This window comes from Podarcis muralis, chromosome 16 (genome assembly GCF_964188315.1).
Source record: "Podarcis muralis chromosome 16, rPodMur119.hap1.1, whole genome shotgun sequence".
NCBI classification, from domain to species: Eukaryota; Metazoa; Chordata; class Lepidosauria; order Squamata; family Lacertidae; genus Podarcis; species Podarcis muralis.
The window spans coordinates 7,959,362-7,980,660 of record NC_135670.1 but is presented as its reverse complement, the minus strand read 5'-3'; the positions used below and the strand labels follow the sequence as shown (position 1 = coordinate 7,980,660).

The 21,299-nt window shown below is 48.2% G+C and overlaps 1 protein-coding gene across 4 annotated transcripts; it reads left to right on the top strand.

Annotated features, from left to right (window-relative positions):
* The first annotated feature begins 385 nt into the window (after positions 1-385).
* LOC114586864 (protein S100-A1) lies at positions 386-18,331 on the top strand. Of its 4 annotated transcripts, none has more exons than XM_028710707.2 (3): positions 386-477; positions 16,574-16,766; positions 17,989-18,331. In XM_028710707.2, the coding sequence occupies exons 2-3, from the start codon at positions 16,626-16,628 to the stop codon at positions 18,130-18,132; spliced, it is 285 nt and encodes a 94-aa protein (XP_028566540.1). In that variant the 5' UTR covers positions 386-477; positions 16,574-16,625; the 3' UTR covers positions 18,133-18,331. The 4 variants fall into 4 exon arrangements, with proteins under 4 accessions (XP_028566540.1, XP_028566542.1, XP_028566539.1 ...); XM_028710709.2 differs by having other exon boundaries at positions 392-477; positions 16,624-16,766; XM_028710706.2 differs by lacking the exon at positions 386-477 and adding an exon at positions 15,304-15,423.
* The last annotated feature ends 2,968 nt before the right edge of the window (positions 18,332-21,299 follow it).

Below are 21,299 nucleotides of genomic sequence, written 5' to 3'. Positions count from 1 at the left end.
TAGTTCTGCAACACCTGCGGGGACACAGCTTCAGCATCCCCAATCAATAACCCCTTTTTTGCTTTCCCTGTCCCAGAATTTTGGACGCTGTGTAAAAAAACAAACAAGCGAAAAGCACCCGGGCACCGAATATTTGAGCTTGGCTGCTTGAAAAACCTCAGAGGGTTATTTTTTCTCCCCCACCTTCATTTTATGAAGGAAGAATTGAGAGGTAGCGGGTGTGAGAGCCGGCTGTTTTTCGGAGATGGGGCACAATTGGCCTTTGTTATGCCCACGGCCTCTTCTGCTGGGCCACAGCAGGCTAGACAAACAGACTTCTGTGCTTTCTGACCGGTTGCCGACTTCCCTTCATTGGTGCTCGGAGGTGGGGAGGGTCCGGGGGGAGGGTCCAGACCCGGGTACAAGGCAAGTCCCTCTGGCACCCACCTAGCCCAGATCTGCTGCAGCAGCCGCACGCAAGATCCCTCCAGGTTTTAAGTAAGTGGTTTCGATTTAAGGGGATTGGGGAAGGGGCAGCACTGAGCATGGCTTTCCCCTCCTCTCTGCTCTCCTAAGAAAAGGACACACAAAACAGAGCGCCTCAGCATCTGGGACTTTTCAGCTTTTAGGCGAGGGAAAAGGTTTGCTTGACAGAAGTTTGCAGAATTACACATCTCATGGATAACATGGAGAGAGGCTCTTTTCCTCCACAACAGCAGAACTTGCAGGCAAAGCTGAGTGTTGGGAGATTCAGGACGGTTCACCTGTGGAACTCTCTGCCACAGGAATGCAGTGATGGCCGGCAACTGGAATGGCTTTAAAAGCGGATTGGGCATATACATGGGAATAGAAGGCTATTCATAGCTACTAGCCACATGGGTTACGCTCTGCCTCTGTGGCCGGAGGGAAACGCAGGAGGGGAGAGGGCTGTTGTGCTTGTGGGTTTGTCGCTGGTGGTTGGCACCTGCGAGGACAGGTCTAGAGAGGGGCTGGGGGTCTTATCCAACAGGGTCTTCTTATCCTGGTCTATCTAGATCAATATTCCCATTGTCTCCACAGACAGGCAGCTGCGTTCAAGGGTTTCAGACAGGCGGCACTGCCAAAAAGTCAAGTTAAGATCCTAGTCCTCATTGTTCTGAATAAAAAGCTGTGTTGATAAGGAAAACAGGAAACTGCCTTATATCACACCAGGTCATTTGTTCGTCTTAGCTTTTGCTACACTTGAATGTCAGGGTTTCAGGTGAGAGACATTTCAAGACCTGGGACCTTCTGGGTACAAAGGGGGCGCTTTTCCACTGTGTGACGGCCCTTAAAGGGCAGCTGAAACGATCCAGATGTTTGGAGTACCTATCAGGAAAAGGCAAACACATTTGGTGGGTTAGTTTGGGGGTGGGGGCAGCTGGGTGATGGAGGGGATAGGATGGAAGGTTGATATTATTTTTATTTTCTCTCTCTCTCTCTCTGCTGGAACGTTGGCACTGCCCAGGGAACGACTGGGAGCCAGCACGTTTAGGAGAGACTAAACAAAGCACTGCAAATCTGCACTGTGCGGTTGTGAATCTATGGAACTCACTGCTGCAGGGTTTTTAATTGTTTTTTTGTGTGGATTTTATTACATGGTTTTATGATTGTGCTGTTTTCTCTGTGGCATAAATACAGTAATAGTACTTGTAATTTAACAACATCAACAACAACAACAATAATAATAATACAGTGGTACCTCGGGTTAAGAACTTAATTCGTTCTGGAGGTCTGTTTTTAACCTGAAGCTGTTCTTAACCTGAAGCACCACTTTAGCTGATGGGGCCTCCTGCTGCCGCCGCGCCGCCGGAGCACGATTTCTGTTCTCATCCTAAAGCAAAGTTCTTAACCCGAGGTAATATTTCTGGGTTAGCAGAGTCTGTAACCTGAAGCATATGTAACCCGAGGTACCACTGTAATAATAATCAGTAGTATTTAGCTGTAGCTGCTGTGGGGGTGCAGCCTAGCACAAAACGGCTGCAGCATTTGAAAGAGTGAAAATGGCATTCCTGCCCCCAATCGGCTGCTGCCCAACAGGGAAAAGGCACCCACATCAGGGACCACTGTGCTCACTCACAGAGAGAAGCTCTTTGCACCTCTTCTCTGTCCAGAATGGGAAGATCTAATCCTGGCATGTTTAAGAGGGTGCTTTCAGTGTAGGAGAATGAGCCAGTGCAGACAGGAACTGAGCTGGAAGAGCAAAACCCCCCCTTGTGCATTCTGAATTTTGAAAGAGATATTTTGTGGGCACCATTAGAGGGACTGGAGAGTACACTGGCACCTGTGGGTACTATGTGGGCGCCTAGTCTTCAAACCAGCCTTCCTCTGTGCCCCATGCCTTTCATCTGGCTGGTGATTAGGTGGTGGTGGTGGTTACTCAGTTTGGCAAGCAAAAGGCACTCTGCACCTGCCCAGAGGCATTTCCTAGATGCAAGGCAGAGTTAAAGGAAGCCCTAATTCTCTCTGATTCAGGTCATCTACCCGCAGGTGAATGGGTCTCTCTGAAAAGGGCTGTGGCACTTAATGCCTAGGCAGGGTAACTGTCGGCTACTCCAGAATTGAGATCACCCTCCTTCACTCCAGATCATTAACAAATTGAATAATCCAAGCGCTAGACCAATGTGGCTTCTCTGAGCAAGGAGCGTCTCCCATGAACCCTTCAATGTGCTGAGCTGGCAGACACCATGGCTGCATGTTTTATGTTGACTTGGCTTCGCCATCAGCACCCATGACTCATCTCTGACCCAGAAGATGCTGCAGGCACAGATCCGTCAACCACGTCACATATTAGAGAATAAAAGCAAATTGTTCTTCCTCGTAGGTTTAGGGAGCCTGCAGCCCTCCAGATGTTGCTGCACTCCCAACCCCTGGCAGCCAGCATGGCCAATGGTCAGAGATGATGGGAATCATAGGATCATAGAATTTTAGACCCTGAGGAACATCTAAGCCCACCCTCTGCAATGCAGGAATATGCAGCTGTCCCGTCCTGGGGTCGAACCTGCAACCTTGGCGTCATCCAAATCTGGTGCTTGCGTTTGAGAATTGCTTTGTGCCCATTGTCCCTTTGCAAGGGACAAGGGAGAGAGAATGAGATGGCTCCCCCTCCCATTAGATGCCCTGCCCACCACCCCTCCAGCTTCGGTAGTTATCAGCCACCGCCAAATGGTAGAATCATAGAATCTTAGAGTTGGAAGGGACCCTGGGTCATCTAGTCCAACCCTCTGCAATGCAGGAATCTCAGCAAATAATGATGATGATGATGATGATGATGATGATGATGATGATGATGATGATAATTTATTATTTATACCCTGCCCATCTGGCTGGGCTTCCCCGGGCACTCTGGGCGGCTTCCAACAAAATATTAAAATACAGTAATGCATCAAACATTCAAAGCTTCCCTAAACAGGGCTGCCTTCAGATGTCTTCTAAAAGTCTGGTAGGTCTTGTTCTCTTTGACATCTGGTGGGAGGGCGTTCCACAGGGCGGGTGCCACTACCAAGAAGGCCCTCTGTCTGGTTCCCTGTAACTTGGCTTCTCGCAGTGAGGGAACCGCCAGAAGGCCCTCGGAGCTGGACCTCAGTGTCCAGGTAGAATGATGGGGGTGGAGACGCTCCTTCAGATATACTGGACCGAGGCCATCCTTATATACTGGACCGAGCTAAAGCATCCATGACAGATGGCCCCCCAACCTCTGCTTCAAAACCTTCAAGGAAGGAGAGTCCACAACCTCCCAAGGGGAGACCTTTCCACTGTTGAACAGCTCTGACAGTCAGAATATTTTTCCTGATGTTGAAATCAAGCTTGCTCCATCTTCCATGGGACAGCTCTTGAGATATTTGAAGGTGGCTATCCTATCTCCTAGGGACACGGGTGGTGCTGTGGGTTAAACCACAGAGCCTAGGGCTGCTGATCAGAAGGTCGGCGGTTCGAATCCCTGCGATGGGGTGAGCTCCCATTGCTTGGTCCCTGTTCCTGCCAACCTAGCAGTTCGAAAGCATGTCAAAGTGCAAGTAGATAAATAGGTACTGCTCCGGCGGGAAGGAAAACGGCGTAAGCAGCTTAGTCATGCTGGCCACATGACCCAGAAGCTGTATGCCGGCTCCCTATTTATGCGGTAGCTTATCTTAAAGTTTTAAGTGTCTATAGGCTTATCACATTTATAAATGTTAAATTTATTGTTGTACATTGTTTTAACTGTTTGTTTTCTTTCTGGGATTGTACCCCCAAGTGTGTTTTATAAGCTGGTCTCCGACCGTAATAAATCTATCTACTCCCATAGAGTATATCCCATATATCCATACAGCTATCCCATATATCCAACTCTACCGTTCTATGATTCTATGAAAGGCCGGCCCATGGCACGTTCGCTCCTCAAAACAGCAAGTGACGTCAGTCTCCCTCCTTGACTTGCTGGTCGATTGATGGCGATGTTTTAGCAAGGAACGCTGGCACCCTTCGCGCAGGCGGTGGTGACCAGGGGTGGGGCAGCCTCTAAATCCACCCCTGGATTTGAGACACTGCTCTTCTTGTGCTTCGACATCAGATCCAGCTCCCTCCGTTCCGACCCACCCCGTGTTCTTGCAAACATCTTGGTCGTTCCACTGCTCCCCCCCCCCCCCGGTTCCTGTGCACACACAGAGAGAGACGCTTTTCCAAAATCCCACGGGCAAAGGAAGGGGTGAGGCTCAGCACTGCTGGTGCTACTGGACCAAGGAACTGAATGAGTTCTCTGTCTTGGCACAGGGAGAAAAAATACAGTTGTAAACAGCTCCCCTTCTCCCCCACACAACCCTCCGTTCCCAACCCCTTCCTGTTCAGAAAGTACCAGAACCGGCTCTGCTATTCAATAAAGTGACACATCTGCCTCAGGTGGCAAATAATAGGGGGACGGCCCCCACCTAACTTCCCTAAGCCAGCTAATAATAATAATAATAATAATAATAATAATAATAATAATAATAATAATTTATTTATACCCTGCCCATCTCGCGGGGTTTCCCCAGCCACTCTGGGCGGCTTCCAACAGAACACTAAAATACAATAACTTATTAAACATTCAAAGCTTCCCTAAACAGGGCTGCCTTCGGATGTCTTCTAAAAGTCTGGTAGTTGTTTTTCTCCTTGACATCTGGTGGGAGGGCGTTCCACAGGGTGGGTGCCACCACCAAGAAGGCCCTCTGCCTGTTCCCTGTAACTTGGCTTCTCGCAGCAAGGGAACCGCCTGAAGCCCCTCGGCGCTGGACCTCAGTGTCCAGGCGGAACGATGGGGGTGGAGACGCTCCTTCAGGTATACTGGGCCGAGGCCGTTTAGGGCTTTAAAGGTTAGTGCCAACACTTTGAATTGTGCTCGGAAACGTACTGGCTATCGGGCATGAAGCTTCCTTCCCAAGCCTCTGCGGGAGGAGAGTGATTCCCGCAGAGGCTTTGGAAAAGGTCGACAACTCTGGGAAACGAGGGGGGGAGCGCCGTAGAGATCTTTGCACCACAGCGTCGGATGTGCTTAAGACGGCCCTGATGGTAGGGAACCTAACACAAGCCTGCAGCATGTATCCTCTGGCTCCAAGGGAAGAGAAGGGTTGGAAGGTGGGTCGGGGGTAGGGGTGGGATTCCAGCGGATAGGGTGACCGGAAGCGTACAGCGCACAGTTACTCCACGTTGACCAAACGCAACAAGCTTCCGATTTTCGAAATCAAGCCTATGGAAGGATGATATCCTAGACGCTGTGTTGTTGAAAAATGACACCTTTCTAGAAAGCTTATACTGTAGTGAAGAGCTCTGGGTTTTCTCCTCCCCACCATTAATAATTAGTTCAGGCAATATATTATGGCAGCTTTTGAGGGGTCAACAAGATAGATATCAATAGGCTATAATAGGCCTTTCTGGGACAACTAGTCCTACTCAGAGTAAACCCACCGATGGGTCTTCTCAGAAGTCCGCTCACCTCTTTATCAGTGGGCCTCAATAGTTGTCCAGCTTAGGGGTGGAGGTACTCTACCTCACCTCTCCATCATGGACGGCCATGTTGTGGCCTATTTGAACCCATATACCAAAATACTTCATCTCAGTGTGCTTTATTGTTCTCCTGGGAACTTTGTGGCTCAGGTGCCTTGGCATGTAATAGGACTTGTCTGGGTACCCCTATAAGTTAAAACCCTTCATGAGTGGACTGTACATTAGGGTTTCCACATTTCAAAAAGTGAAAATCCCGACGGAGCAAATGTTGTTGAGCTTTTATTTTTTATTTTTTGCAAGATCTCCATTAAAAAGTATACGCTTTAGCTATTTTTTAGGAAATTCTCCAAAAAAAACAACACCCCAGAATACTTCAAATATGGGCTTTCCCAGACATTTTTACCAGTTCTGGAAAATTCCGCCCCGACACCATTTTGTCAGGAAGATTCCAGACATATGACAGGAGTTGCCAGTTGCTGATACAGAGAATGTAAGCAAGGGCCAGAGAGCTACAATTCTCAGAGCGGTTTAGCAATAAACCCCTCTTCCCAGGGAATTCTGAAAATTTTAGTTCTGTGAAGGGAAGCAGGACCACCTACGGTACTAATGCTCAGCACCCTTAACAAACAAAAGCTCCCAGGATTATTATTATTATTCTTTTGGGGGGGGTATGACTGTTGAAGTGGTATAGGTAAAGGTAAAGGGACCCCTGACTGTTAGGTCCAGTCATGGATGACTCTGGGGTTGCGGCGCTCATCTCGCTTTATTGGCCGAGGGAGCTGGCGTACAGCTTCCGGGTCATGTGGCCAGCATGACTAAGCCACTTCTGGCAAACCAGAGCAGCGCACAGAAACGCCCTTTACCTTCCTGCCAGAGTGGTACCTATTTATCTACTTGCACTTTGACGTGCTTTCGAACTGCTAGGTTGGCAGGAGCAGGGATTGAGCAACGGGAGCTCACCCCATCACAGGGATTCGAACCACCGTCCTTCCGATTGGCAAGCCCTAGGCTCTGTGGTTTAGACCACAGCGCCACCCGCGTCCCTTGAAGTGGTATAATCCTCCGTTAAATGTACGGCGCGCAGTGTGACCGTGATGTGCCGCCGTGCCCAGATACCACAGGAATGACTGTGCTTTTCTTTAAAAAACCGAAACCTTTTACATGTATTTCATAAAAGAAAATAAATCAAGGGCCATGCGGAAGGCTGGGTGGAAGTGGGAACATTCCAGAACGTCGTTCCATTCTGGAAAAATGACAAGGCTCCATTGCACAGCGCCGCAGCGCAATTACACAATTACACAACTGTTTGGGGACAGGAAGCAAGAGAGAAATATTAGACCGTGGAGGAATTCGGAGAGCGATGGAATGCTGGCAGGTCTCTGGAGCATCACTGGTCCACGCCTTAAACTCTTGCAAAATCAGCTGAAGTTCTCGGTGGCAAAGGCCTGGGAAGCAGTAGAGATGACAGCACACGTCGCCCACTAGTGGCCGATGACCGGTACTTTAATGCAAAGCTGGGCCAAACATTTCACTACCTTTCTGGTAGAATTTGATGCGCTTCTCTTTTTTTTAATTTTCAAGGCCCTCGTCTACTCATCGAAGGCCATTTTGTAGACTATTCGTGGAATATCCTCCACCTTCTCTGTGTGCGTTCTGGTGGCACCTGCCAATTCCCCCCACCATATCCAGTGCATTGTGGGGGAATACAAAATGGCGGCCGGCTTGCCAACTCAGAAGCAGAACCAACCGAGGTGTGCTCTTGTTGGCAATCTGGAATTTGCCCCTGGTTTCATGCTCTGGCTAGTCATTGTTCAAAATGGCATGCAAGCAACCATATCAATCACTACCCAGTGATTCACTATGTTGACTATAACATATCTGTGTGGAGAGGCAAGGCAGGAGTAGACCCAACTCCCACACTCTGTCATTATTATTATTATTATTATTATTATTATTATTATTATTATTATTTCATTGCATTAATAAGCCATGTTTCTGCCGAGGCATCCAAGGTGGTTTACAATTTTAAAGTACTAAGACAAATGGTATAACATGGAAAATTGGGGGGGGGGGGAGCTTACAATCTGACTGGAGCAAGCCCTGATGTTGTCAGACCCTCCAAGTGTCCCTGTTTTCCAGGGACAGTCCCAGATTTGCAGAAGCCATCCCGGTTTCTGATTTGATCCTGGAATGTCCCGCTTTTCCTTAGGACGTCCCTATTTTCATTGGAGAAATGTTGGAGAGTACAGAGTTATGTGACCCCCTGTATAGATAAATAACTATACAACCCTTAGAAGACATCTGAAGGCAGCCCTGTAGAGGGAAGGTTTATTTAATGTTTCATGTTTTATTATGTTTTTATATATGTTGGAAGCCACCCAGCGTGGCTGGGGCAAACCAGTAGGATGTGTGCTGTATAATAATAATAATAATAATAATAATAATAATAATAATAATAATCACTAGTCACACTACTACTATGGAATTGGACGTCCCTATTTTCATTGGAGAAATGTTGGAGACTGACTCCCTCACATTCTCCTTCGCCAGGCCAGAGAAGTGAAATCTTGGCTGCCGGAATAGCCTGGCAATGATGTCATGAGTCCCAACTGCTCATAAAGCAAGTGGAAGGCTGAGGTGGGGGCCAAAGAGAGACAATAAGAAATGCAGCCCCACCAAACGAAGGGGCTTTGCGGGTAACAGCACCACAAACTCGGAGGCAACAGAGAAAGCCAAGATGAGGCAGATTTGCAGAAAGCAGAACGGAACATATCACCACATGTGGTGGCCGTGTATCTTTTACACAAATATAGTGGAAGGTGGTCATTAGAATAACAGTAACAGTATTGAAGTATGACGTTCCCTTAGATCCGGTATTGATAGGGCAGAACTATATGTCACCTATCCTAAAGAAATAACATAAGGAACAGGCCTCCTATCTGCAAATACCTGTAAGAATGTTAATGGCTCAAAACTGGAAAGTTCCATTACTCCCTTCGTGGAAAGAATGTCCTAAGAAACTTTGGGATTTGGCTGTAATAGGAAGAATAACACCTAAGACTCTAAAATAAATTATAGGAAAACAGGTTGCCCCTTAATACAATATTGCATTAAGAAAATAATGACCTTCCATAAAAGCCAATTCAAGTAGTTTTTGTCTTTCTCTTTTTAGAAAAAATGTTGTTTCACGTTGCCATGTTTTATTGCAGCATATTAAGGATGTGAAGGCTTTTTTTCTTGAGCAGCTTTGTTGATTATTTTTAATGATTGTCAAATGATTATATCTATCTAAAATAAACTAGGGGGGACCTGCTAACATAGAGGATGGTGAGTAGAATGAATGTAGAGTCTGAAACGCCGTAGAGAGCCTGGGTGGAGCAGAAGGTGCGTGTGAAACTTTGTACAGCAATAGAAACTTTACCATTCAGCCTTGCAGGAACCTGTATAATGCAGTGGTCAAGGGAGACGTGGACTCAAAAAGACGTGGACTGAAAACCTCTGATATAATGCAAAGAGACTCAGACCTCCCCTCAATAAGAGTCACACTGAGTCTTCTCTGCAAATCTGATTTGATTCCTACCAGGCTGCTTCAGCCTTCAAGGGCTAGAACCAAGGGCAGAGATTGTCTGTGTGCCCACCAGCACCTCTTAAGACAGCCATTTTGAGTTATGCCACGCTCCCGGGGCATCCATTTTGTGACATGCCACATCCACGCAGACGCCATTTTGTGAGCGGCACCCACGGCAATAGCTTGGAATTTTAAAATGGTGCCCTCTATCCCGAAAACGTTGGTCACGCCTGGACTACAGCAGCAACTAGGAAACTCAAGGAGGCTAAAAAATCACCATTATGAATAATAATCATCATTAACAATAAAAAGCAGGAAAGCACATGAGGCCACCGACTTGCTGAAGCCTGGGCCTGGTCAGTGTCTGGATGGACAGGAACAATATAGTTTCTAACATGGAGTTAAAAGCAGGATATAAATGCAAGCAAACAAATAAATGAAACCAATACATACGATAGGCTATTACAAAGCTAACCTGTGCCTTCAAATTAGACTGTACTGAATATTGTAGGGACGCGGGTGGTGCTGTGGGTTAAACCACAGAGCCTAGGACTTGCCGATCGGCGGTTTGAATCCCCGCGATGGGGTGAGCTCCCGTTGCTTGGTCCCTGCTCCTGCCAACCTAGCAGTTCAAAAGCACGTCAAAGTACAAGTAGATAAATAGGTACCACTCTGGCGGGAAGGTAAACGGCATTTCCGTGTGCTGCTCTGGTTCGCCAGAAGCAGCTTAGTCATGCTGGCCACATGTCCCGGAAGCTGTACGCTGGCTCCTTGGCCAATAAAGCGAGATGAGCGCCGCAACCCCAGAGTCGTCCACGACTGGACCTAATGGTCAGGGGTCCCTTTACCTTAATGAATATTGTGTTTTGTTTTTTCTCTTGTATACACAATGCTTGGCTCATGGGCTGGCGTAGGTTGGGTTTTGAATGTCTTATGTGATTTTTCAGTTTTGTTGTTCTGTATGGTACAATGACAATAAAGATTATCGTATCGTAGGTAATTATTCCCCCCACTGCAAGTTCCCAAGCTCTGTTGTTGGCTGGGCTCTGTCCCCAGTGCGGCGGCCATGTTGAGCCTAGCTCTGCCCCCACGAGCCGCCATTTTGCACCAGGCCCCCCCACCCCAACAAAAGATTGATCCCGCAACTCTAAAGCCTTCCCACGCTTTGCTAAAAAAATGTGCCCAGCCCTGCCTTTCGCCACACCCCTGGGGTGCCCTCGACGTTTCCCCACACGGCAGCCGAGTAAGAACTGCAGCCCCGCCTGCCCTGAGCTGATTTTGCCCCATGTGTGTGCCCGGGGTGGCATGAAACATCGTGACTTACGCCTGAGAACAAGGATGCCAAATCCAGCTCTGGAGGAGGAAAAAGCAACATAACACGATGCATGATTAATGGTCTCCCCTTTGCATCATTAATGCCAGGACGGTTTATTCTTGCTGCAAGCTCCAGGTCTCGTAACCGGACCCGAGGCGTGTGGGTGGGTTGTGGTTTTTCTGTTTTTTGTTTATTTCCACTTGGGCTTTGCTTGTCCCGGCTCCAGGCCCGGAATCCGGTTTCGGGCCTCCTCCGTTTCCGCGGCAACCATTGAGGGCAGCGCGTTTTCATTCAACAAGGGCCCTTTCTCATCCCTGCGTAACCCAGAGTCAGGTGGGCCCGGATCCGTCACCCGAGCGGACTCCTCTGACAGCACCCTTTGTCCGATAGGAAGCTGGCAGAGACACCCGATCGCGGGCCCTCCTTATCGAGAGGATGGGTTACAGGTCCCCGGACAATGCCACCGTTACGGCAGAAACCGTACTCGCGGTATTAATAGACCGGGCGCTGACCAAAAAAACAACCAACCTCTCAGGAGTCGCGCCCGGCCAACGTGCCGCTGCCGAGATTTCGCAGGATGATTTCGGTCTGATGCCGGCCTGCCCAAATATCCTGGGGTGTGTTTTTTGGGGGGAGGGGGTTCTTCTTTGACCGTTGGAAGAAAATTTGAAGACGTCTTTGGAGAAACAAACACTTTTTTAAAAAGAGCTGATATGTTGGTGCAGGCAAGCAGAAACAGAAACACATATATTACATGTAGTTCGCAGAGTCGAAGACTCATAGTGAGAGCCACTGGTAGGAGTTTCAGACTAGGACCTGGGAGAGTTCAGGGTTCAAATCCCCCCAATTTGGCCCCGTGAAGTTCATTTGAGGGACCTTGGGCCAGTCGCTGCCTCTCATCCTAACCTACTTTGCAGGATTGTTTTGGGGGTTAAATGAAGACGTGGGAGGCCCATGCATGCCACCTTAAGCTCTTTGGGGTATAAATGCAATTAATAAAATAAAACTGTATTGAGGTATATTGTTTACATGAGGTGTATCACCTCATCTAGCAAGGTTATCGATTTAGATAATTCAGGTACGACATCTTTTCTTACATTTATCTGCCATGCAATAAAAAGGTAAAGGGATCCCTGACCGTTAGGTCCAGTCGTGGCTGACTCTGGGGCTGCGGCGCTCATCTCGCTTTATTGGCCAAGGGAGCCGACATACAGCTTCCGGGTCATGTGGCCAGCATGACTAAGCCGCTTCTGGCGAACCAGAGCAGCGCACGGAAACGCAGTTTACCTTCCCGCCGGAGCGATACCTATTTATCTACTTGCACTTTGACGTGCTTTCGAACTGCTAGGTTGGCAGGAGCAGGGACCGAGCAACGGGAGCTCACCCTGTCGTGGGGATTCGAACCGCTGACCTTCTGATCGGCAAGTCCTAGGCTCTGTGGTTTAACCCACAGCGCCACCCGCGTCCCTAATCAATTACCAAGTAGGTCTTAGAGAAAAGGCAAGGAAGGGGGAACGTGAGAGAAGAGCTGTCCGAAATTATGCATGTTGTAAAGACAGCGGATAAGTTTTTCCTCCCTCTTGTATCGTACTAGAACTCAGGCACAGCCAGTGAAGTCAAATGTCAGGTAGAATTGGGACAGACAAAACGAAGGACTTCTCCCTATTCATGCTCCCACAAAAGGCAACAATGGCCACCAACTTGCGACAGCTTTAAAAGAAAATTATGATGTTAGCTTAGCTGTGGCTGCTAACGTTCTGTCAACAGCAGGAGGGGAGAGTTGCTATTGCACGCAGGCCCGGCTTGCAAGCTTCCCAGGGTCATCTGGTTGATGCTTATACCCCAGAGGCTGGTCCATTAGGGTAAATGGGGCACTGCCATGGCTTCTTACTTACAGGGTGACCCTGGCTTTCACCTTCCTCCTCCTGCTTAGTCTCAGGGTTGCCCCTGGTAGAACTCAGCAGGGAGGAAGAGAAAGGATGGGACCGTTGGCTCTCTGGCGCCACCTACTGCTGGGCTCCCTGCCTTCCGCCCTACCAGTTCTAACAGCCACCACTTGAGCTCTTAGGACAGGACACTGGACTAGATGGGCCTGATCCAGCACGGCTTTCCAATGCTCTTATTGAACTCAGAGTTCGGAGTAAACATGGGTAGGATAAGGACCGGCGTTAACGACCGGCTTCCAGCTGTTAATGGAGAAATCTGAGGGTTCCCTTGGACAAAAAAACCAAGGGCACCAGCCAGGAATACCAGAGCAAACAGCAGCCAGTAGGCTTGTCTTTATTGAAGACTGTTGCGACAGGACTCCCACCTGCTACCAGGTGAAACAAGATGGCAGCCCCGAACAAAAGAGCCCCAAAACTTTTATTAGCTGCTAATCCCCATGTTAAAGGTAAAGGGACCCCTGACCATTAGGTCCAGTCGTGGCCGACTCTGGGGTTGCGGCGCTCATCTCACTTTATTGGCCGAGGGAGCCGGCGTACAGCTTCCGGGTCATGTGGCCAGCATGACTAAGCGGCTTCTGGCGAACCAGAGCAGCGCACGGAAACGCCGTTTACCTTCCCACTGGAGTGGTGCCTATTTATCTACTTGCACTTTGACGTGCTTTCGAACTGCTAGGTTGGCAGGAGCTGGGAGTGAGCAAAGGGAGCTCACCCCGTCGCAGGGATTTGAACCGCTGACCTTCTGATTGGCAAGCCCTAGGCTCTGTGGTTTAACTCACAGCGCCACCCGCATCCCTAATCCCCATGTTACACCCCCACACACACACACCACATCACTCATACATCACGGTTACATCATGAAAGGAGAGGTCTGGTGGCAATAATCTGAGCATCCTGGACCCTGCCCCATGCCTCCCCTTGCCCTCCACCATACACCTATCAAGTGAAACAAAAGAGAGATTTACATTTCCCTGTTTCCCAGCCATGTTAATCACACCCTTTTGTCTTCATCTGGGTTTGTTATTTCTGGAATGGCTACCTGTCTGGCACTCAGGTATCAGGATGCCAGGAATTATCACTCAGGCAGAGGGGCTGCTGAGTAGCTGAGCTCACATGTCTATATGAATTTCTGAAGTTTTCCCAGTGAGCCAGTACATAGATACATTTGTCAGTGAATTGTTACGTTTGGTATTGTGCAGCAGAGGCGCTTTGAATAGATACGGAGAAACTGTGACGAAGTGTTTTGTGGGGACAAATCACAAAAGTCACAAAAGTGATTGTGCTGATTTTGGTAGTGGGGTGCATGTGTGTGATATCTGCTGGAGGGCAACCCCCCCCCCAACCTATACATAAAGGTAAAAGGTTAAGGGACCCCTGAGCATTAGGTCCAGTCCAGTAGGTCCAGCCGACTGGGGTTGTGACGCTCATTTCACTTTATTGGCTGAGGGAGCTGGCGTACAACTTCCAGGTCATGTGGCCAGCATAACTAAGCTGCTTCTGGTGAACCAGAGCAGCGCACGGAAACGCCGTTTACCTTCCCGCCGGAGCGGTACCTATTTATCTACTTGCACTTTGACGTGCTTTCACTGTGGGTTAAACCACAGAGCCTAGGACTTGCCGATCGGAAGGTCGGCGGTTCGAAACCCTGCGGCGGGGTGAGCTCCCGTTGCTTGGTCCCTGCTCCTGCCAACCTATACATAAATTCCTACAATACTACAGCAGGCGCTAAGACCCCAGGTGGGCCCACCAGCAGCTGCCCCTAGCACACATTGGGTGGTTGGGTCTATGAGCTGCCATTTCAGTTTCCCAGAATGCCCCCGAGTGGCCCTGGGGCATTGTGGGCCATTAAAACGCCAGGTACTGGCCTTGTTTTGACACCACTGGTTCCCAGTGAGCCCTTCAGGGCTCCCCAGGTGAGGAACCGGCCCTGCCTAGGATTGAGCTGTGGAAGAAGAGAAGTACCCTGACTCCTGCGCCCTTGAACATTTGGGCGCCACGTAGCATGAGGCTTCCTTTTCGAGCTTTCAATGTATCCCAGAGGACAATTGCGCTCTTTGATCGGGCCAAGGAGCAGACAAATATAGCGGGCGATGGAGGGAGAAGAACTTCCAGCGGTGGTCAAGTAAAACAGAGAAATAAATCTGTGAAAACAAGGCCAAAGATTTGCTTTGCTGTGTTGACCACGGGGCTTGCAGAACCCCAGTCTTTCCCAGCTGTGGGTTTTTGGGGGCTTGCACAGGGCAGATTTTATTCGCTAGCCTTTTGGGGGAGCGACACAGTTCCCCATCAAAAAGCGTGAGGGTTCTCTGGATCGCGTATTCGGCAGGGAGTAAAAAGGGGGGGAAAGGACACCTGTTTGCATAGGATGAGAATTTTTCCACTGTATTCAGTCATTCCCTGGGCTTAGTTGCTCCATCTGGGTGTGGTGGAGAGAATCCTGCCTAATCCTGCACCCACCCTGCCCCTTTAAATTTGGACACTGCCTGCCCGGTGAGCTCCCAGCCAGATTGTCCAGCTGCCGGTATCGGTTTCTTCCTTTGGGGGGAGGGCGCTGGGATCGTATTTAAAGCCACTGACCAGCTATTTTGGACTCGCTTTGTCAGAGGCAGCTGCGACGCACAGAACCGAGGACAGAAAGAGAGGTGAGGGTGATGGTTTGGGGGTTGCTCCCGCACAGGTGAGGGTGGGTGGCAGGTGTGGTGGGAGCAAGCGAGGGCAAGGGTTTTCAAAGCCAGGAACAGGTGGCCCCAACCTTTAAGCAACTGCAAAACTGAAAATGCAAGAGTCTTCTTGTGCCATTTAGTTGATTGTAGTTATACCCCCCCCCCCTCGAGGAGTTGAGGATGGCCAATGCAGTCTCCCCTATCTACCTTTATATCTTCCCAACAAGCCTGCAGTGCTAGTTACACTGACCAAGAGTGACTGGCCCAAAGGCAACGAGTTGGCAGGGGGATTTGAACCTGGGTTTATCCAGCCCCAGTCCAACACACTAATCTCTACAGAGCTGTAGGAGCATGCCTGCCCTTTCCCTGTCGCTGTGCTTTATGCCTGAGACTCCAGTCCAGAATGCCAACATGGCGGAGCCTCTCTCTCTTACTTTGGACCTCTCTCCCTTGATTCAAAACTCCTGAAAGGTAGCCTGAGAATACGGGTGGGAAATTATCTGTGTACACACCATACGTTTAAAGCGTATTCCCTGCCCACCCCCCAAGAATCCTGGAGACTGTACTTTGCCCTTCACCGAGCTACAACTCTCAGCGCCCTTAAACTACAGTTCCCAGGATTGGGGGACGTCATGTGCTTTAAGCATGCTTCAAATCTACGGTGTATTTCTGACTACAGAAAGGGGTCGGCAGGAGGTTTGGGAGAGGTAAAAGGAAGTACTTCTTCGTGCGGTGCAGTTAAACTACGGAACTCGCTGCCACAGGAGGCAGCGAGTTGCATGGCTTTAAGAGAGGACTGGACAAATTTGTTGAGGATAAGGCCACTGATGGCTATGCTCTGCATCCATATACGGAGGCAGCAAATCTTCTGGATACCAGTGGCTGGAAACCATAGGAGGGGAGAGGGCTCTTGTGTTCGAATTCTGCTTGAGAGCTTCCCATTATGGCATCTGCCTGGCCACTGTGAGAAACAGGACTAGATGGGCCATTGGCCTGACCCAGAAGGCTCCTGTTCTTATATCATGGGGCGGGTGGGTTTTCCCACCTTGTGTGACATTTCCTGGCTGTGTGTTAATGGCTGCATGCATGCACCCAGGGAGTTTGATGGTCAACCTGCATTCCTCCACAGGGTCGGTTCTTTTATAGGGTTTCTCTCCTCCTCCACCACCACCGCCGCAGAAATGACGTCGCAGCTGGAGAGCGCAATGGACGGCCTCATCTCCGTCTTCCACAGCTACTCGGGCAAGGAGGGCGACAAGTACAAGCTGAGCAAGAAGGAGCTGAAGGACCTGCTGCAGAACGAGCTCGGCTGCTTCCTGGAGGTATGGAAAGTGTTGATGGGGAAATGGAATGGAGTAATCCCTGAGGGCAAGCCCGACTGGCCGGCGCAGCGATACCAGACCTCTCCGCAGCACACAAATCCGGCATTGGGTGGATTTAAACTTGCTCTGCCGCCATCCGTGCATGCCTTTCTTGGGTTCTGTTCGCGTTGCATGTCAATGCAAACTGGTTTACTTATAAAGGATAGTTCTATCGGTGCTTCTTTGCCAATACAGTGAAATAGAGCTTCCATGTTCAAGGGTAGTTTGCTGCAGAAAACCAGGTATTTGAACAGCACCAGGAACTTTCTGCTAGTCCTGTTAAGTATTTTGGAATGCTGTTTGTTTGCTATGCATTCGGACACATCTTACAATAATGTAACCAAATTTTGAATGGAGTTTCCTGAGATCCAGGAGCAGGGTTTTTGCCTATGTTTGGATATAACAGGGTGCCATTTTGAATCAAGATGGATTGCTGAATCCTTCAAAGCTGTGCTCATTCTAACCAAATTTTGCGTGATGGTTCCAGAGATCAAGAAGAAGGTTTTTCTTCTATGTTTGGATGCAAGCCAAGTGCCATTTTGATTTAAGATGGCAGGCTGAACCTTTCGAAAATGTACCGATTTTAACCACTGTTTTCCAAACCGCACTCATCTTTTTGGTTCCCGGGAATTCCCAAGCAATGCTGCGTACGGGACTGGTAGCATACAGTGGCGTAGCGTGGGTTGTCAGCACCCGGGGCAAGGCAAGTAATTTGCGCCCCCTAACCCGTGGATTTGCGCCCCCTAACCCGTGGATTTGCGCCCCCTAACCTGTGGATTTGCCCTAACCCCAGATGTTGCGCCTGGTGCGGCCAGCCCCCCCTGCACCCCCCATGCTACACCACTGGTAGCATACAATCTTCCTGCATAACATAAAGATGTTAGGAAGTCAAAGCACAGCTCCCATTGGATGATTTGTAGAGCAGCATCACAATCCTGGATTTGCAGGAAGTCAGAGCAGGGGAGGGGAGTGGGAGAGAAGGCAGGTTCTTAAATGGTTTCTATACAACAGCAGAGGTTTGAATAAAGCAGAGAGGGAGAGATACGGAGGAGCTGCGAGAACATGGAGTGAGTTTGATGGAGCTGTGAATACATGGGGCAGGGGGTTGGCGAACAATGCAAACAGGAGCAGTAGTAAAACAACACAATTGTAAAAAACGAACCCCTTCTCTCCTGTGTTGCAGGCCCAGAAGGACACAGAAGCAGTGGACAAGATCATGCATGACCTGGATGAGAACGGCGATGGGGAGGTCGATTTCCAGGAATTCGTGGTCCTGGTGGCAGCCCTCACTGTGGCTTGCAACAACTTCTTCTGGGAGAACTCCTGAGGGGCTTGAAGCCCTGGCGAGCCACGGAAGCAGCTGCTTTGCCAAGCCTGGCATGGCACCCCTCTTGCCGTCTCCTTCCGGGTCCCCCTCCTAGCCTCCTTGGCTTCTCCCTCCAGCCTGGAGGAAAGAGAGCACCTTTCAGTGCCATGTAATCGCTCGCCGAGACAACGCTGCTTATTAAAAGCCATCCCCCACCCAACCCTTTGCTGGTGGTCTGGTCTGCTTTTCTTGCAGGGGAAAGTGGGGAGGAGCAGATCTGGGGATGGGCCAACCACCTCCGGTTCCAGGATTGGGACCTTTCACGGGCTTTCTACTCAGCTAACCACGCAAGGGCTGAAACTAAAAAACAGAAAAATTCAATTTCACTTCTAGCGGTGGCGGCACCAACTGATGCGGCCAGTGTTGTTAAAATAAATATGCCCACAAATGTCACTAGCTTGCCATTAGGTAATTTTACTGGCCTGCAAAAACATTTTAAAACAAAAAAAATTCCTTCCAGTAGCACCTTAAAGACCAACTAAGTTAGTTCTTGGTATGAGCTTTCGTGTGCATGCACACTTCTTCAGATACACTGAAACAGAAGTTGCCAGATCCTTCTATATAGTGAGAAGGTGGGGAGGGGTATTACTCAGAAGGGTGGTGGGAATGGGTGATTGGCAGATAGCTGTGATGAGCCTGTTGACGACTCTTAACGACTGCAATAGGTCTTACAGGAAAAAGCAAGGGGTGAGAAGGTGAAAAATGGCTTTGTCATGTATAATGAGATAAGAATCCAATGTCTTTGTTCAGACCAGGTCTCTCCATGGTTTTAAGTTTGGTAATGAGTTGCAATTCAGCAGCTTCTCTTTCCAGTCTATTTCTGAAATTCCTTTGTAGTAAAACAGCTACTTTGAGATCTTGTATAGAATGTCCTGGGAGATTGAAGTGTTCTCCTACTGGTTTCTCTGTCTTGTGATTCTTGATGTCAGATTTATGTCCGTTTATTCATCCATAATCATCCATTCCCACCACCCTTCTGAGTAATACCCCTCCCCACCTTCTCACTATATAGAAGGATCTGGCAACTTCTGTTTCAGTGTATCTGAAGAAGTGTGCATGCACACGAAAGCTCATACCAAGAACTAACTTAGTTGGTCTTTAAGATGCTACTGGAAGGAATTTTTTTTGTTTTGACTATGGCAGACCAACACGGCTACCTATCTGTAACAAAAACATTTTACTTAGAAGCCCACTCTTTAATCAGCATGGAAATGTTGGCTACAAGCCTTGTAGAGGTTTTTTCTTCTTACCAGCCTGCTGTCAAGTAGATTGAGCAATACGTTTCTGCTGTGCTAGCCTGCATAATTTGTGTGTGTGTGTGTGTGTGTGTGTGTGTGTGTGTGGTCGTGGAGGAAGGTCATGTGTATGTGACTAACATAACAGAGTAAACCAGTATCTCTGTGACCTTAGCCACTGGAAATAAAGATATGGTTTCATTGGTGATTAACAACATCCTTCCAGGATACAGGACAAACTTATCCAAACTGCTCTTTGATGCATTAAAAATCATCTAAAAAGGTGTCCCGATTAATATAAGTATATAGGGTACTTTTTTGTTACTCAAAATTGATTAAACTTTGTTGCAGCTCTAACTTTACTATAAACAAAACAAAACCAGAGAAATGTTCACTGCAGCAAGGGATTGGCTGACTCATGTATTGCACCCAAGATTTTTCAGCACCTTCCATCTTCAAACCTGCAATCCTACCTAATTTCCCAAAAAGATGAGGTCCCATTCGATTCAATGGGACTGAATTCTGAGCAGACTTGTACAAGATAGCGCTGTGAGGCTACAATGCACACCGTAGAATTAATCTCATTAAATTCAGCGAGATTTACTTCTGAGGAAACCTGGATAGGATCTGCAGGAAGTGAAGAAAACCTTGATCTGGGAGTGGAAGAGCATCTCTCTGATGACTGTAGAGGACTGCCACCTTGTGGTCAACCAGTAAATGATACATCTTGATCCTATGCAGTTTTACTCATAAAAGGCATATTGTGAAGCTGGAAAAGTTTCAGAAAAGAACAACCCAAATGATCAAGGAGATAAAGCAACTCCTCTACTAAGAAAGGTTACATTTAGAGCTTTTTTATTTTAGGAGGGAAAGGCAAGTTGGGAAGACATGGTAGAGGTGCTTAAGATTATGGGCTGCATACACTGTTGGTTTTAAAGGATGATAGATATGGTAAAAGGAGAGTTTCCTGGGTGCATAGACCCAGGTTTGGGGCAGGTACTCTTTGGTGAGAGAGCCGCAGCAGAGAATTAAATTAAAACCACAAAACAGGCAGGAAAGTAAAGTGTGGGAATATAAGGTGTTGGGCCTTTCAAATATCCTCTCCTAAGACGCTTTCAAGAGTTCCCAGTTTCCCTTAGCACAGAAAAAGCCCATGTGTTTGAGTTCAAAAAGACCCAGGACAGACAAAAGAAAGTCCTCCTTCACACAGCACATAGCTAAAACTATGAAAATTGTTCCCACAAGATTCAACAGCAGCCACCAATTTGGATGGCCTTAAAAGAGGATTAGACAAATTCACAGAGAATAAGGTTATCCATGGCTACTAGCCACAATGGCTCTGTTCTACCTCCACACTATATACACAAAGTATCAAATGTGGTGACAGTAATAATAATGCAACAAAACAACACCACAAACTGGCTTATGAGTATAAAACCAAATTTACTAGAATAACAAGTAGAATAGACTTGTAACCATTCAAGCAACAAACATACTAAGGTGCCATGTGCAAAACAAAGCCTGGAGATACTGTAAACATGGAGTGGATAAATGTACAACTGTATCTTACCAAGTTACATGTGAAATAAACGTTATACAGACTGGATAAATGAACCGTTCAACAAGTACCTGTAGTCAAAACAAAAAAAAATCCTTCCAGTAGCACCTTAAAGACCAACTAAGTTAGTTCTTGGTATGAGCTTTCGTGTGCATGCACACTTCTTCAGATACACTGAAACAGAAGTTGCCAGATCCTTCTATATAGTGAGAAGGTGGGGAGGGGTATTACTCAGAAGGGAGGTGGGAATGGGTGATTGGCAGATAGCTGTGATGAGCCGAGGCACACGAAAGCTCATACCAAGAACTAACTTAGTTGGTCTTTAAGGTGCTACT